This window comes from Diceros bicornis, chromosome 1 (assembly GCF_020826845.1).
Source record: "Diceros bicornis minor isolate mBicDic1 chromosome 1, mDicBic1.mat.cur, whole genome shotgun sequence".
Classification (NCBI taxonomy): domain Eukaryota; kingdom Metazoa; phylum Chordata; class Mammalia; order Perissodactyla; family Rhinocerotidae; genus Diceros; species Diceros bicornis.
Window position 1 is genome coordinate 55,681,083 of NC_080740.1, and position 17,402 is coordinate 55,698,484.

The window sequence follows — 17,402 nt, forward strand, 5'->3', positions numbered from 1 at the left end:
CAGTGTTAGTTCAGGCTTAGTTTGCTCTAGAATATTTTGGATATTAACCCCTTATCAGATATAGGATTTGCAAATATTCTTTCCCATCCCATAGGTTCTCTTTTCACTTTGTTGATTGTTTCTTTTGCTGTGCTGCTAAGTTTGATGTAGCCTCACTTGTTTAGTTTTGATTTGTTGCTTGTGCTTTAGGCATCATATCCAAAAAATCATTGCCAAGCGCCATGTCAAGGAGCTTTTTTCCTGTTTTCTCCTAGGAGTTTTATGGTTTCCAGTCTTACATTTAAGTCTTTAATCCACTTAGAGTTAATTTTTGTGAGTGGTCTAAGATAGGGGTCTTGTTTTATTCTTTTACATGTGAATATACAGTTTTCCCAGTACCATTTATTGAAGAGACTCTTTCTCCATGGAGTCTCCTTGGCTCCCTTGTCAAATAATAGTTGACCATATATGCATACGTTTATTTCTGGGCTCTTGATTCTGTTCCATTGGTCTCTGTGGCTGTTTTTATGCCAGTGCCATACCATTTTGATTACTATAGCTTTATAATATAGCTTGAAATCAGGAAGTGTGATGCCTCCTGCTTTGTTCTTTCTTCCCAGGATTGCTTTGGCTATTCAGAGTCTTTTGTGGTTCCACATGAATTTTAGGATTGTTTTTTCTACTTCTGTAAAGAATGCCATTGGAATTTTGATAGGGATTGCATTGAATCTATAGATGGCTTTGGGTAGTATGGACATTTTAACAACATAATTCTCCTAATCCATGAACACAAGACACCTTTCCATCTATTTGTCTCTTCTTTGATTTCTTTCATTAATTCTTATAATTTTCAGTGTAGAGATCTTTCACATTCTCGGTTAAATTTATTCCTAAGTATTTTATTGTTTTTGATGCTATTGTAAATGAGGCTTTCGTTCTTTTTTTTTCAGATAATTCATTGTTAGTGTATAGAAATGCTACTGATTTTTGTATGTTAACTTTGTAACATGCAACTTCACTGAATTCATTGATTAGATCTAACAATTTTTGGGTGGAGTTTTTAGGATTTTCTGTATATAAAATCATGTCATCTGTAAACAGAGACAATTTTACTTCTTCCTTTCCAGTTCTGATGCCTTTTATTTCTTTTTCTTGCCTGATTGCTCTGGTAGGGACTTCTAGTACTATGTTGAATAGAAGTGGTGAGAGTGGGTTTCCTTGTATTGTTCCTGATATTAGAGGAAAAGCTTTCCACCTTTCACCACTGAGTATGATGTCAGCTGTGGGCTTGTCATATATGGCCTTTATTATGTTGAGGCATGTTCCTTCCATACCTAATTCGTTGGGAGTTTTTATCATGAACTGATGTTGAATTTTGTCAAATGGTTTTTCTGTGTCTATTGAGACGACCATATGATTTTTATCCTTCATTTTGTTAATGTAATGTATCACATTGGTTGATTTGCATATGTTGAACCATACTTACCTCCCAGGGATAAATCCCACTTGATCATAGTGAATGGTTCTTTTAATGTGCTGCTGAATTCATTTTGCTAGTATTTTATTGAGAGTTTTTGCATCTATATTCATCAAGGATATTGCCCTGTAGTTTAGTTTTCTTTTATCTTTCTGGCTTTGGTAACAGGTTAATGCTGGTCTCATAAAATGAGTTTGGAAGTGGTCTTTCTTCTTTGATGTTTTGGAAGAGTTTGAGAAGGATTGGTGTTAAATTTTCTTTAAATGTTTGGCAAAGTTCACCAGTGAAGCCATCTGGTATCTGGTCCTGGGCTTTCTTTCACTGAGAGATTTTTGATTACTGATTCAATCTCCTTATTAGTAATTGGTCTGTTCAGATTTACTATTTCTTCTGATTCAAGAACATTTTTTTTTTTGTGAGGAAGATCAGCCCTGAGCTAACATCCATGCCAATCCTCCTCTTTTTGCTGAGGAAGACTGGCCCTGAGCTAACATCTATTGCCAGTCCTCCTCCTTTTTTCCCCCTTTTTCTCCCCAAAGCCCCAGTAGATAGCTCTACGTCATAGCTGCACATCCTTCTAGTTGCTGTATGTGGGATGCGGCCTCAGCATGGCCGGAGAAGCGGTGCGTCGGTGTGCACCCGAGATCCGAACCCAGGCCGCCAGTAGCAGAGTGCGAGCACTTAACCGCTAAGTGACAGGGCCAGCCCCTCAATAACATTTTTAACACTTGAAAAAATCATATGATTTTTTACCCTTTATGTACTATTTTTTCTATCCTTGATATACTTTTAATGAGATGAATTACTGGTGGCACAGTTAAATATGTATTTGATTTCCTGGAATAAATATTACTGATTCAATTTGCTAATCCCTTTGCATCTATGTTACTAAGTGATAGAGGCATATACTTTTGTTTCTTCAATTTCTGTATCAAAGCAACTAATTCATAAAAATGATTCAGGTATTTTTCTATACTCTAGACATTTTATATAAAATGAGAATGATCTCTCCCTTGAAGGATTCACCCATAAAAATATTTTGGGCCTGGTGCCTATTTTGGGGGATGAAAGTAGCATTTTGAGTTTGATTTAAATTAACTTCATGGTTTTTTATCTAGTTGGGTCTTCTGGTTCTTTGTGGCCCAAATGTGGTAACTCATAGTATCCATTTCAGTAATTGTTATAAATTGGTTTATAGCAGTGGTTCTCAAAGTGTGGTCCCAGGACCAGCATCTGCAGCATCACCTGGAAATATCTTAGAAAAGCAAATTCTTGGGCCTGACCCTAGACCTATTGAATCAGAAACTTTGAGAGGGGAGCCCAGCAGACGGTGCTTTAAAAAACCTTCCAGGTGATTCTGATATACACTGAAGTTTCACAAACACAAGTTTACCATATTCTATATCTAAGGTTACATCCCACTCTTAAATTCATGACAGTATTTGAGCCTTTCATATTGCCAAAGTTTTGTCTATTTCATTGTTTTCTGCTTTAGTCTTAATCATTTCAGTTTATGGTGGTGGTCTTACAGCTTTTTGATTTGAAAATTTAATTTAGTTTTGATTTTTTTTCATAAATGCATTTGAAGCTGTGAATGTTCTTCTAAGTTTCACTTTTATTGCTTTCCTCTAACTTTGGTACACAGTGCTTTCATTATCATTCAGTCCTAAATGTTTTGTAGTTTTTACTTTATTTCATCTTTGACTATTTATAAAAGCCCCCAAACGTACAGGGTTTTGGTAATCTCATTTTTGACTTCTACTTTCGTTGTGTTGTAGCGAGTAAATTTGATCTGTGAAAATTGTTTGAGATTTGTTTAGTTTTCTTTTGTGGCGTAATCCATGGCAAATATTTCATTTATGTTTTTGAAAAGTCTATAGATTCTATGCTTATTTACAGGAATACATATATGTGAATGCTAAAAGATCATTTTATTCAATTCTTCCATACATTTTTTGTCTACTTGAACTGTAAGTTTCATGAAGAGGTATATTAAAGTCTCTGATTATGACAATTCCTCCTTGAAATTCGATTATGTTTTATTTTAAAGTTATGGGTATACCAATTGATGACATAATATTGTAAACGGAACATTTCAGCAAGATGATATTCTGTCTTTGTTTTTAGAATTCAAAACAAAGTATTTGCTTTTGTCAGATTTTACTATCTTTTAATTTCAACTTTCTGTGGAATTGTTTTATGTGTAACTCTCTCTTTAAAAATACCAATTGATAGTCTGTGTCTCATGATAAATGAGTTTGGCCCATTCACATTTATTGTGATTACAGATATGCTTGCTCTTATTTCTACCACCATATTTTGTGTTTCCTATTTCTCATTTCACCCCTTTCATTGAAATGATCAAGTCTCCTTATTCCATGTTTTTCTTCTATAGATTTAAAAACTATACATTCTAATATTCTTGTTGTTACCCTTAAATTTTCCACAGAGAAGCATATTATTTTCCTAAAAAGATGTAAAGTTAATCTACATTTTCTTTTCTCCCTGAATAAACTAGAAACTTAACACATTTTTACCACCTTTTTCCCACTTCCCCCAACAGTCTGAAATTTGAATTTTAGCTTGCTATCAAAACATTTTTATAGGTAATATTTAGATTTAGCAGCATGTCTTGTTTGTCTTCTGTAGAGTAAATTCTTTAGTGATACATTAGTGAGTCTGGTTCGTAAACTTACTGAATCTATGGTTTGAGAATATCTCTGTCATCACACTTGAATGATAACTGGGATAAGTTTAACATTCTAGGTTCAAAGTTATTTCCTCTCAGCACTTTGAAGATATTTTCTCTTCTTTAAGTGGTGTTGCCAATCTGATTCTCATTCAACTGTGGGTAATCTTTATTTATGACAGTTTTTAGTTTTGGTTTTTCTTAGGGTGTGTTTCATGATTGTGTGCTCATCTTCTGTGAGAGAATTCTCTTAAGTGTGACCTGGGCAGTAACACTGCCCACATTAACTGTGTGAAGACAGGGGTCTCTGCTTACTACATAGCTTTCTACTCTCTAATTTTATTTCTGATTTTATTTCATGAATAAACCTCAGAAAGAAGTGTGGCATGGGAGGCAGGTATCTTTACTATTTTGAACCTAGATTTAACCCCAGATTCAGCTGACTCTAGGAACTACTCTTAAACACTCTTCTCACCAGCCTATTCCAAGATGACCAGGCTCTCAGAGATCAAATCAGATCATAGATAGGAAGGAAAAGAAAAAGTAAATGCTCTCAATAACCCAAAGGCAGAGAGGTTTGTGGAGAGGTAGGGAGCTGGGGAAATGCTGCTCTTCTTCCTTGAGCTGCTGTTGGAAAACAGTAGCCCTTGATAAACCAAAAAAAAAAAAAAAAAAAGCATATCGGCCTGAGCCCCCAGGCTGGTAAGAAGCAGGTGCTGCTCTAAATCTATAATGTAATAAGATTACCACTTTTCCAAGTAGGCAGTAATTATAACTGATTATAATTTGTTGTTGCTTGTTTTATTTATTTTGAATCTGAATGCCCCTGAATACACATTTATTATGTTAGGAGATTTCCCCATGATAAAAATAATTTGTCAGCAGATAAGTGGCATTTTCATGATTTAGCCAGAGTAATCTCTATATGTGGGGTGTTGTGATAAAGTAAGTTTTAAAACTATGTAGGATTCATGGTAGGACAAAGGTAGGCATTTCATTCATGTGAGCTGGGGAAAATGGAAGATGAAGCAGTCTATTTCAGACCACATACCTTATAAATGTCTCATTATTAATTAATGAAGCAGTAAGAAGATATCCATACCCTTTGAAAGTAAATTTTTTAAAAATAGCGTTACATTAATTCTATAAGTACCTCTGGACCTTAGGCACATCACTCAAACTCAAAATAACCTCCCATGTGGAGGAATCAGATCAGTGAGCACAAGTCCTTGCCCTGGAAAAACCTATGAGAAAACCTATGAGAAAACCTATGGAAAAGGAATCCAGCCACTTTGCCTTCAGATCAGAAAGATGCCTTTATGTCTTCTTACATGGGAGAAGAACCTAGGCCCAGACAGGTCAAAGTCACAACTTTGGAGTTCTGAGTTGGGTGTTATCAGCAGTGGAAAGTCTGAGGCAAGCCAGTGAAATAAGAAATTTTCAACATTAGAAAAAAGAGGCAGTATTCACTATAAGGTGACTCAAAAACCAGAAGAGGAGAACTAACCAGAGTTCACAGACTGCCTGCATTTAACAATCTGCAAAAAACTGGCCCACTTCCTTCAAGTAAATAGATAAACTTCTGAAATGGCAGGCTGCTTAGGGAATGCACTTGCTTCTGACTGCACAAGAAGAAAAATTCTGAATTATTGTGTTGCAGCTGTCAGCTCTCTTTTTAAAAAGCAAGGAAAGCAATGCAGACTCCTTTCTTCATCAAACAAACAAAGTTTAACAACCTCTCAGGGACGGCCTTGTCTGAATGCCATGACTACCCCCGAGTGCTGGAGAAAGGAGGGCATGGAGCTAAAAGGGAATGATTCACCAGGACAGCATTTGTTACCTTTACCTCGGCCATAGGCTCGCATGCCAGGGAAAACACACTCATAGAACCTATGTGCTTCTGCCTTAACATTTGGACAAAGATAAGACGAGAATGTGCAGTGTCTCAACAGCCTTATGCCTTCTTCCAGGGATTGCTTGCATGTGACAGAGAAATACACTTAAGCACACACTCAAGTCTTTGAATTCTATCTGATAAATTTAGAAGGGAGTACAGCTCATCTTCCTCCTTGAATGGACAACTTGATCTGGGGAATACAGGAAATTCTATAATTTATAGACTTTATAATTTTAGAGTTAGAAGGAACACTTGAGAGCTCCATTCGGTGGCTGTACTTGAAAGAAGAAAAAGCCAAGGTTCACTGGAGCTCAAGGTCAGGGAGGATTTAGACATAGAAATGGTGCTGGATTCTAGTCCCGGGCTGACCTTTGACCTCTCCTTTTGCTGATAGAGCATGCAGCAGTTCTCAACCAGCTAAACGATCCTCAGATTATGTCCAGCTGACTGTGGCATGTTACCAGCTGCCTGGAAGAGACCTGTCTGGGGTAAAACAAGGCATTTCTTTCACGAAACACTGGGCCCTAATTGAATATCCATTGCTGTGCTCAATATTACAAGAGACATGGATGGTTTAATTAGTTGTTTAAATGAGTGGCAAGAAATTGTACTTACCCAACAGGATTTTCCCCTTGCTCAGCTTCTGAATCCTGTTCATTTCATTCTGGCAAGGGAGACCTAAAAAATAATTTATGAAAGTCAGTTTCCAGATGGCGTGGGATATAATCTCTAATGATTGGCTTCATTCTTGACGTGAAATGTAGACTATGACACACCTGGGAGTGGAATTACTCCATATGCTATTACTATGCAGCAAAACAAATTCAGGCCATTAGTGTTACTAATTTTAAAAAAACTTTTACCATGAGGTACTTAAAATAGTATTTGGGGGCTACTTTCATTATACAGGAATTTTTCTTCCCATCACCAACTCAAGCAAATACCAGATGTCTAATAGGTGCTTTGCTAACAGACTTTTTCCTTTATATAAGTAAATAATCAGCTAAGATTTCTATGAGCTGAGAACCAGGACCAAAGCTTACTAGTGGGTAAGTGTTCTGAGTCCACAAACCAACTAACCAGAGGAAAGGTGACAAATACTTAACCTACCCCAGGTCTTGCTATATGAGAGAAAAAGGATGTGGAATGGCTCCTTCAGACCTCATGGCTCGCTACCCAGGAAAGAAAAACATGGGCTTCGAGGGATAACAATGAAGATATACAAGAGATGTAGAGAGTGAGACCCTAACTCTCGGCTCTGCTACCTCATAGCTGAGTACTTTGGGCTCTCTCAGCCTCCAAGTCCTCAACTATAAAACACATGTTGTTATGAATGAGCACAAACCTGTCAGTTCTCAAGTGAAGGATTGATACAATGGAGCTACGTGGTGAAGAGGGCATATCAAAGTGTGTGGTATTCTTTTACCTCCCAAGAGAAGAACTTACTTCCATTCCAGCAAAAAGGTGACCTCACTAGTTCTTGAGTCTTACCACGAATTGCCCCTGCAGATCCGGTGGCTCTGGGAGGCTCTGCTATTTGCTCCTGGTCCTCCAGGCACGGATAGAGGGTTCTGATTCTCAGGGCACTTATACTACCCCTGTATATGCAAGTGTGGGGCCTGTAGAAAGTACCTGAGCACCTATTTACAACTATTATTCTGTGGATTTCACAGTACCACCTGGTCTTGCTGCTTGTTCCTTGAGAGAAACTGGTTGTAAAGTGCATTTTGTTGACTTCTGGGTTTAAGATGCTTTCAGAGTACAGGAGAAAGATACCAACCAACTGAAAATGAGAAATAAATTCCATCTTCGATGATTAAAGGTAGCATTTACTATAACAAATAATAAACCTTTATTGAATTCTTAGAATGTACCAGACAATGTTCTAGAATTTTACATTTTAATTACCACCATATAAAGTAGGTACCAATATTATTCCTATTTTGCAACTGGAAATGCTCATCTTTGTAACTATGCAGAAATATAGAGAAGAAACTGCAGGCATTTAGAAGACTGCTCCTGAAGAGAAGGAAAATCACAATCATTTATATAAACACTGTCAGACGGTTTACTATGAAACAAGTTGCTAATTGTGAGAACCTTCCCGCCCCCAAATTGTCCTACAGTCATTTTAAAAACTCTACTTATTGGAAAATAAGGAAAAATGAATCAGACTGAGACGTACTAAAAATTGCTGCAAGAAAAAATTGCCGAAGAAAGAACAAGACAAAACGCCAGATGTAGAAATAAAGAAATAGGGGCCGGCCTGGTGGCGTAGCAGTTAAATTCACATGCTCCGTTCCAGCGGCCCAGGTTCACGAGTTTGGATCCCGGGTGTGGACCAACACACTGCCTGTCAAGCCATGCTGTAGTGGTGTCGCATATAAAGTAGAGGAAGATGGGCACGGATGTTAGGCTAGGGCCAATCTTTCTCAGGCAAAAAAAAAAAAAAAAAAGAGGATGGGCAACAGATGTTAGCTCAGGGCTAATTTTCCTCAAAAAAAAAAAAAAAGAAAGAAATGAAGGCTGTAGCTGAAGCAACAAAACTGATGTGAGATATCCGTGTTACTGATGCTCCTGAGAAGAGACTAATCAAATAGAACAAAAAAAAAAAATTTAATTCTAGAGCTCAAAAGAGCATAACATATATCAGGAAACAGTGATACAGACTGAGCAAAACTAAGACATGTCCTAGGAAATTCATGTCCTTAAAAGACTCCTTTTGGCTTCCAGGCAAAATATTTACATCACCAATAAAATGGAAAAAAAATTATTAGTATGGGTTCACATTATTCTATAGCTACACCCAGTGCTGAGAATAATGTATAAAAAGGATAAAGAAAAAAACCTGTGACTCCAGGAAGTTTATACTTATTGTCTTTGTTCTAGAATAAAGAAAATAGAAATATTTTCAAATATTCAAGGACTAAGTCAAAGAACGGAATTCCCATGAGAATTTTTGAAAAAAGTTCTAAAACTCAAACTTGGCAATAAAAGTGGAGAATAATGTCAAAAGCAGTCAACAGAGAATCCTACCACATGAAAAGTTTACAAGTGCTCTCTCAAAATTTTCTTGGGCCAAAAAGGCACTCAGAGCCTTAATCATAGAATATCTACAAACTAACTATAATAAAAATACCAGATATTGATACCTATGGTCTACAGCTAAAGGAGTGCTTTGGAGAAAAATTTTAGCCTCAAGTACATACCTTAATAAACAGGAAATAATAATGAAATGTGAAAGTAAAATAGAAATCCCAGAACTGATTCTGGGTCAGGGAGGGAGCTGGTGGGAACTTAACAAAGAAAGAAACTAACACAAAATGAGAAACAAATGAAAAAAGAACTACAACAAATTTCTTTGCTCAACTCCTCCTGGAGGCCATGCTGTGTCATAGGTGGGGGTCCTGGATTCCTTCAGCAGTTGCTGAAAGGGCAGCCTATCCAGAGACACCACATGGGCCAGGTGACCAGCTCTGTCTCTTGGTTAAGGCAGTAACCTCACTCTCGGGGCCCTGACACTACACCTCCAGTGGAAGCAGTCAGCATTAGCACTGAGGCTTTCCTTCACTCAGGTTAAACTTGAACCCTGGCTCAAGTCACATGATTTTATATGAACTCAAGCCAAATGCTATCATTAAGCTTAATGCTGAACCATCCCAAGCATATCGATTTGGAGGTACTAGCTGATGTGATTAGAGGAGAGAAAGAAATGGGGTATAAAAATTGAAAAGGAAAAAATTATCACTATTTGCAGATGATATGATTGCACACCTGGAAAATCCAAGGAAACCAACCAGAATAACGATTAGAAACAAAATGAGAATTTAGTAAGGTAGCTGGGAATAAAATTAATATTGAAACAACCACCAGTGTGGAAATATAATGGGAAAAAATTGATTTCATTTACAATGACAACAGCAATAAACACGAGGGAGTATAATGTCTGTGGGAAGCAAACTTGTAAGTCAGACAGATCCTGTTATCAGGTTAACAGACAGATCCTGTTCTAGGATAAAAGGATTCAATATTACATAGCAGTCAGTTCTCTCTAGATTAATCTAATTTTGCCTGATTCTAAAAAAATACCAACAAGAATTTTTTTAATTCAATAAACTGATTCTAAAGTTAAAGGAGTTAAAACATATAAGAATACTACTGAAAAAAAGATTAATGGCAGGAGATGGTGGCCCCACTGGATATTAAAACATATGGTAAAACAACTGTGATTTAAACAGTTTACAACTGGTTTATGGATAGTTCAATAATAGAACAGAGTACCAGGAATAGACAGATACACACATAGCATATAGGAATTTCATATATAATAGAGAAAGCTGGGTTAGTCAATAAATTACAGAAAGGCAACCAGACAACCATCTCCAGGGGTGGGGATAGGGGCTGGGACCCTACCTGACCATACGCCAAAGAAATCTAAAGTGATACAAGATTTAAATAAACAAACCAACCTAAAGGGTACTGAACAGAGATTTGCTTTACTATCTTGCAGTGGGAAATACCTTTCTAAGCCTAATGTAAGTTTTATGGCTTCTCAGAAGCCATAAAATAAAAGATGTAGAAATTTGACTATCTTAAAATGTAAATTTTCTCCCTAGCAAAAATGCACCAAGTTGGGAAAAAAATATTTGCCATACATATGACTAGAACAGTTCTAATGTCCTTAGTATAGAGAGAGTTCCTACTAAAAACAAACAAACACAAGAACCTAATAGGGAAAAAATGTACAAAAAACATAGACATTTCAAGGAACAGGAAACTCAAGAGTATCTCAAACACAAAGATGCTCAACTTAAGTCATAATAAGAGAAATGAAACCTATAAGAAAATACAATTTCTTTGGCAGTGATCACAAAATTTGTGGCAACACCTGGAGAATTAGATATTCTTGGATATTTGTGGTGAGAGTAAAAATTGGTACAACCTCTTTGGAGGGAAAATTGGAAATATTGCTCAAATTTAAAAATGCACATGCCCTTTTGACCTGTAATTCTGCTTTTGGGGCTGTATCTTATAATCCTATAAACACGCACATACTTTTCCCTGAGTGCCCTTGTGTAATGCCACTATTCTCTGCTCTGTGTATTGGGTCTGTACCCATACACACACACACACACGTAATCTAAATACTTTAATATTAGTAGGCGTCTTCCTTTCCTGGTGGTGGGGGTGGGGTGGATTCTGACAGCCATGCTATAGTATGTTATCCTGGATTCCTGACCCGCGCTGGACCAGATTTTTCTGAGTCTTGGGACTGAAATTCAGACACAAGCCAGTGTCTGCTGGTCCCATGAGCTGTAGGCCACCACACTTGGGCACAAACCCTGGGAAGCTGAGACAGAGGGAATAAAGCCAAACCATGATGCCCCTCAGGGAGCCTCAGAGCTCCTGCCCCTGGATCCCTGAGAGTTTTCCTGTCGCTAGTGTGAACCCCCTGCAGCCTGCCTCTCCTGTGTGACTTTGCATTACATGAGATACTCCTGTATTCTTTCCATATGCTCTTCAAATCTTGTCTTTTTTTTAAGTTAGCTGAAGTTTATTTACAACCAAAATATCCTTGTCTAAGGCACTCAGTATAAATCCATATTTACCCTAAAGAAGCTAAGTGGCTTTCTCAAAGGGGAACATGGAGAATTCATGTGACAATGGGAATTACCACACTCATATTTGTACAGTATTTCTCACATTAAGAATCTCACAATGACCTTGGGTATTATGTAGCAAAGGTTTCTATGCTAATTTTACAGATGCAAAAGCTGAGGCACAACATAGTTAAGAGATTCTCCCAAAAGGAGGACTGAAATAATGGACTCCTTGATTATGCTCTTGGGTTTTCTACTATACCATGCTAAAAGTAGAAATAAATTAGGAGAAAAGAGCCTGTGCCTGCCATTACATGGGAAGAAGGCTTCATTCTCTAGCGTGTCTTTCTGCCTGCTGATCTCTATCTGCCTCTGCAATATGTGATACATGCTCCTTCCCTGCCCAGCATGGCTGTTCTGGCCTCTGGACCCCACCTCCCTCCTGCCTTACCTCCAGGCTTCTGGAAGCAATAGCACCACTCATTGTTAGAGAGCTTGCCATCCTTGAAGGAGTCGCAAGAGTTGAAGAGAGGCTTGATACAGGGCTCGTATTTATCCAGGTAGATGGCATTGATCTCTGAGTGGTCAAGCAGCAGGTCGTAGTTCATGTCCAACTTGTTGAACATCCAGCCCAGGGAGTCCTTGCAGATGGGCAGGATGCTGGTGTCAAACCCTGCCGAGGGAATGGCACAGCTCAGCTACCACCAAGCTGATCTTTCCCGCCCCCACTGCCTCCTCCAGAGGCTATTTCCCTGCAGGAGTACAGTCTCAGCAGCACTTTACCAGAATATATGGTTGTTGTTGTTGGTTTTTAAGTGAAACAATTTAAAATGCACTAAAACAGAAGTCAGCATTTGAGGAAAATATGTTCTAAAGGGAACAAATCCCCAGTGCTAATTTATCTGTGATGTAAATATAGGTTTTCATTTACTAGACTTGCTTAAAACAGGATATGCCTGAAAGGAAGATCGCAAACATGGTGAGTAAGAAGAGTAACTGATAATACTGCAAACTATGCTTTTATATTTAGGAAAAAAAATATTTGAAAAACCAAAACAAAACAAACTATTGTCAAAAGGATGGCAGTGAAATGGAACTATGTAGCACAATCCAGAAGCACTGATTATATCCCAAAGGACTGTTAAATCCCAGCAGTCTGAACATTAACGGGAAAACAAGCCAGCCACCTGCCTCCACTCCCCATTCTTCTTTTCTGCAGTCCCCTCAAGAGATACATGATATAGAATCCAAATTGACTCAGACAATAATTTCCTCTTATTTCCCTAGGGGAGGAGGGGTAGGTTTCTTAAAGAATTATTTGTTTCCACAATGGAAATTGTATGCACTTGAATAATAACACTTTGCTTAACACTCAGGATATTGAGTCTACTGTAGACAAACCTCAGAGAAGGCATGCCCCACATCTAAAACTCGCCTTTCTTTCAGAATCAAAAGTACCATGCAATTTCAAGTTATTCTATAAGGTGGATTTCTAGGACTGGTTTTATTTTCCCGGAAAAATGATGATAAAAGTTCACCTTTGTGTTACTCAAGGCACTCTTTTATATTTAATTATCTCAGGGAACCCTTGTAACAATTCTATGAAATGATGCTATATCCTCTCTACTTTACAGATGGCAAAAATGCTCCAGCCTTAAGTTAGTTGCTCAAAGTCATAAAATTGTGGAGCTGGGATTCAAACCCAGGCAGCCCAACCCTGAGCCTACATTCTCAATCCCTCCTCTCCCAGGGCTGCCTCTGCCTTGCATGATGCATGATCCTCCTGCCCTGAGGACATCTAGTTGGGTAGGGTGCCATGTTTGGGAATGGGCAGTGCAAGGGGAGGTGATACAGTGACTGCAATTTAGGGTCCTGATGGGGTCGATTGCCCACTCCTGGGGTTCCTACCTACATTCTGATCTTTGGGTTACTATGTGCATCACTGGGAACCCTTGCCTAGTCAGCAGGATATAAGACATAGCAAAGTGTTCCTACCCTTTTTAAAGCAGTGTCTTTACAAAAGGGTCTTCACTGTCCAGAAGCCAGTAAAATAAGTGCAGCAGCTCCTCCTCTGAGCTCTCACAGAACCTGTGCTTCCCCTCGTTGTCAATGCCTGTTAATCAGACTCTAAGCTCCTTAAGGGCAAAGACTGCCTCATTCCCTTCTGTAGCCTCAGCCAGTATGGGCATCAAGGAAGTACTCAATGAAAGTATTTCTTGAGAGAGGTTTTCTAGCTACTGCAAAGTTTACACCTTCCAACATAAAAAATCTTTCCATTTTTAAATTAATTCCTTTTGAGATCTTAGAACACATCTTAGAAACATTCCTTTTTTCAAGAAGAGAGACTATGGGATATAATGTGCCCTCCTCTTTGACTGAAGGTCAGAACTGAAAAATCTCTATGATGATGATGTCCTCAGGGGCTACTGAGTAAAGGAAGATGATTTACTCTGACACTAAATGGCTCCACGCTTTTGTACAGAATATTTTGTGTAATATTAACATATTAATTTTAACATTTTAATACATGGGAAAGAAGAGTTTACTGCAGACTGACCACCAAAAAGAAGTGCCAAGCTGGTTGGGCAGTAATCTAAAGTCTCCCACCCACATCCATTTGGAAGGTTCTAGAAAAGAGGCACCTGTATCTGCTATAGGGGGGAGAGGGAAATAGAGCAGCCCTTCTAGTTGGCCCCAAGCATGTGGGACTTCCAGGCTTTCATGTTTCCCCTTTTGAACTCCTGGACTGACCAAACGTCTCTCCCTCCTGTGGCCTTGTGGGCTAACCAAGCGTCATTCCTTTATATTCCCTTCACTCCAACTGCTTCACGACATCAAATCTAAAAGCCTCTTCGAGGACTCAATTTGCTTCTGGCTGAGGGCAGGTCTTTTGCAGGCTGCCCAGCTGTCTGGAGAAGGAGTCTCCTGGGACTGGAGGCTGCAAGGAGCAGCTTTCCACATATCAATCTGCTCTTTGTTTAAAGGTTGTTCAGAAAGCCCAAGGGCCCAGCTCCTCCTAGAGGATCCTGAGGAAAAGTTTCTCTAGATCATCTGTGAATTAATTGTCCACAAACTCCCAAGGAAGCTTCCAGGAGGAATGGAAAGAAACCATCTTACTTTCTCTTTCCCACAGATACAACCACCAGGAACTACTCTTTGGCTACTTAGTTTCTGGGAAGCAAATGCTATCTTTCCCTTAAGATAAAAGATCCAAACTAGTGAAAGAATTGTCACCTAGATCAGTATTCTCAACTAGTATCTCTTGATAGCTATGAACAGCAAAAAATAACCAAAAATTAAGGACATCATACTTATTTTGGCTGAAGACCAGACGCTGGTTAAACTCTTGATCCCAATAGTTGCCAGTGTAACTTCTTACCTACTTCATTCAAGCCAGGAGCATTACATTAAGAAATCTTGTCCCAACAAGTGTGGGATCAGGGATGGGGTGAAATACTCTGCTTATAAACAACAACGTGTTTTTATATTTTGACAAAGCAATATAAAAGTGGCTACATAGAAAAGGCTGTGGCAAAACTCCCTGTATTTGAACAAGTGTGTTGTTGAGTAAGCCGTTCTGTGCCAATCGGCCACAGTGTGAAGCCTACCCCTAACGGCCTTTGAGTTAAAGGCAACAAGAGACTTCACCCAAGTACAAGTATGCAGACCCACTCTGAGTTTTCTCTCCAGCTAATGAAGAGGCTCTGAGTATGGTCTCTGCCAATTCCATGAGGGTGGAGGGGACACTTGTCTGGGAGTTTCTATGGAAAACAAAATGCAGTCTGACTAATGTTCACAACAATATATTATCAAAGATGTTTGCTACAGTGTTGCTTATAATAGCTGAACATTAGTAACAACTTCAATGCTCCAAAATAAAGGTGTAATTACATAAATTATGTTACATCTATAAATTGGGATTCTATGTAGCTATTACAAAGCAGAATACTACTCAACAACATAGCAAGATGGTCATAATTTATTGCTAAATGGTAAAATAAGGTCATAGAACAGTCTGTAAAATGTGGGTGTATATATATACACACATGCACAGACACATATTTTTTTTTTATATATGGCAAGGAAAAAATTTGAATTATACACCATAACATGCTTATAGTTTTTGTTGAAGTGGTGGAATTTTATATATACTTAATGTATTTTTCAAAATGTCTATACTAAACATTTGATAATTTTGCAACCAGACTTTAAAAATATAAGTTGTTGTATTTTGTTGATTCTAAGGCATTTCCCCCTCCTCTATATTTTAATATTTCTGAAATTAGGACATATTTTAAGTGAATGTGTACATTTAACATAGTGTTTCTTTGATCACCCCAAAATGCTATTGCTAAATCAACAATGTCTAATAACTGAGGAAATGTGGTACTTGAAATAAATTAGCAAGAGTGAGGTGGTCTTACTGCCTTGGGCTGTGTCGGAGCTGGTGGGGTTGATGACCCTGTTTGCATCCTCATGAAGGGCTCCAAACCAGTCTTTCAGCCGGGAAGCCAGGTTCCTCAACTCCTTGTCTGTGCAGGCTGGAGAGAAGCAAATGGAGGAAACAGTGAGTCCGTGGGCTTTGTCCTCCTGTTTGCTCTTTGCCCTCAACAAATGCCCTCAAAAAGTGCTCAAAACAAACCTCCTTCTTCAACCACGATATAACTCCTTTCCCCCACTTTGAAAAAATCCCAAAGATGCTGCTATCACAGATAAAGAGTAGGCAAAGAGAGCCTAGACTCCCAGGGCAAGCAGCATTGTTCAGAACTGAATTTGGACTGCTTCCGAGCTGTTAAAGCAAGCCATAGTGGTCTCACAGCTGCGCACCAGCCCCTAAAGACTGTCATGGATCCCTCTTGATAACCTGATAAAACTTGCTATTGCAGTTTGCCAGAGAAGATCACATTTTCTACTAACTCATGCCAAGAGATTAATACTCAGGAATAGCTAATGCTCTTAGGGAGAGGCTGCCTGGGACACCAAAAGATCCAGTAATAGCAGACTCTCAATTTTGTTTTAGCCCCAGGTCTGGATTTGTGAATGTGGCTTATTTGCTGGCCTTTGGATAGACTGAGATGGACAGTCTCCGTGGACAGATGGATGCCTTCTCCATGGAAGAGTCTTTGCTATTTGCAGCTAGCTCATCTTTTAGGGTATGACAGAGCAATAGGGACCAAGGAATACTCTTTCTGAGAACAAGAGAGACATCCAGCTGGATGGCTGGGGAGGTGGGTGCAGGCTATCTGAAGGTCTCATGGAGTGCTGAGGTAAGAATAGAGGGAAGAAACCCCCAAACGGGGGTCAGTGGTAGAGAGAAGGGAGCTGACTTTCCCTAGCTCCCTGGTTTTACCTTAATTCTGTGTACTGGGAATCCTGACAAAGGGCCCAGACAGTGGGCCACTACCAAGAGGCAGAAAAAGCAGCAATGCATTTAGTGGCCTTTCGCATCTGGAGAGACAGAAATTAGAGACCTGAGGGGCCAAAATCCCAATAAGAAGGGACAAAGAAGTGAGCCCCACAACTTGCACTTTTTCCAAATTTGAAAGCTACAGGAGGCAGGCTGCGAAGAAGCCAAGCAAAACACCGTTGTGGTGCACAGCCAAGTGCTGACTGTCTTGTGGCGCTGACGAGACATAGATTAAAGCTGGAATGTACCAGTGCTGAGAGACCCCAGTGAACACCCCAGGCTCTCCATTGGAAGGCACGAGGGCAGTGATGGATGAGTAGATAGTCTCACCAAAACTCCACTCCAGCCTCAGT

General features: G+C 39.0%; 1 protein-coding gene and 1 long non-coding RNA gene across 2 annotated transcripts in view; one reads left to right on the forward strand and one right to left on the reverse strand.

The window, feature by feature from the left end:
- LOC131405734 (uncharacterized) overlaps positions 1–17,402 on the forward strand; it is a 193,530-nt gene that overhangs the window by 168,103 nt on the left and 8,025 nt on the right. The window lies entirely within an intron of this gene.
- The window catches only part of SPOCK1 (SPARC (osteonectin), cwcv and kazal like domains proteoglycan 1), a 478,475-nt gene that overhangs the window by 5,680 nt on the left and 455,393 nt on the right, over positions 1–17,402 (reverse strand). The window contains exons 6-8 of the mRNA XM_058540847.1: positions 16,067–16,183; positions 12,094–12,315; positions 6,658–6,720 (exon numbers count right to left, since the gene is read on the reverse strand). Coding sequence (XP_058396830.1) covers positions 6,658–6,720; positions 12,094–12,315; positions 16,067–16,183 — 402 coding nt within the window. The remainder of the gene's footprint in view (positions 1–6,657; positions 6,721–12,093; positions 12,316–16,066; positions 16,184–17,402) is intronic.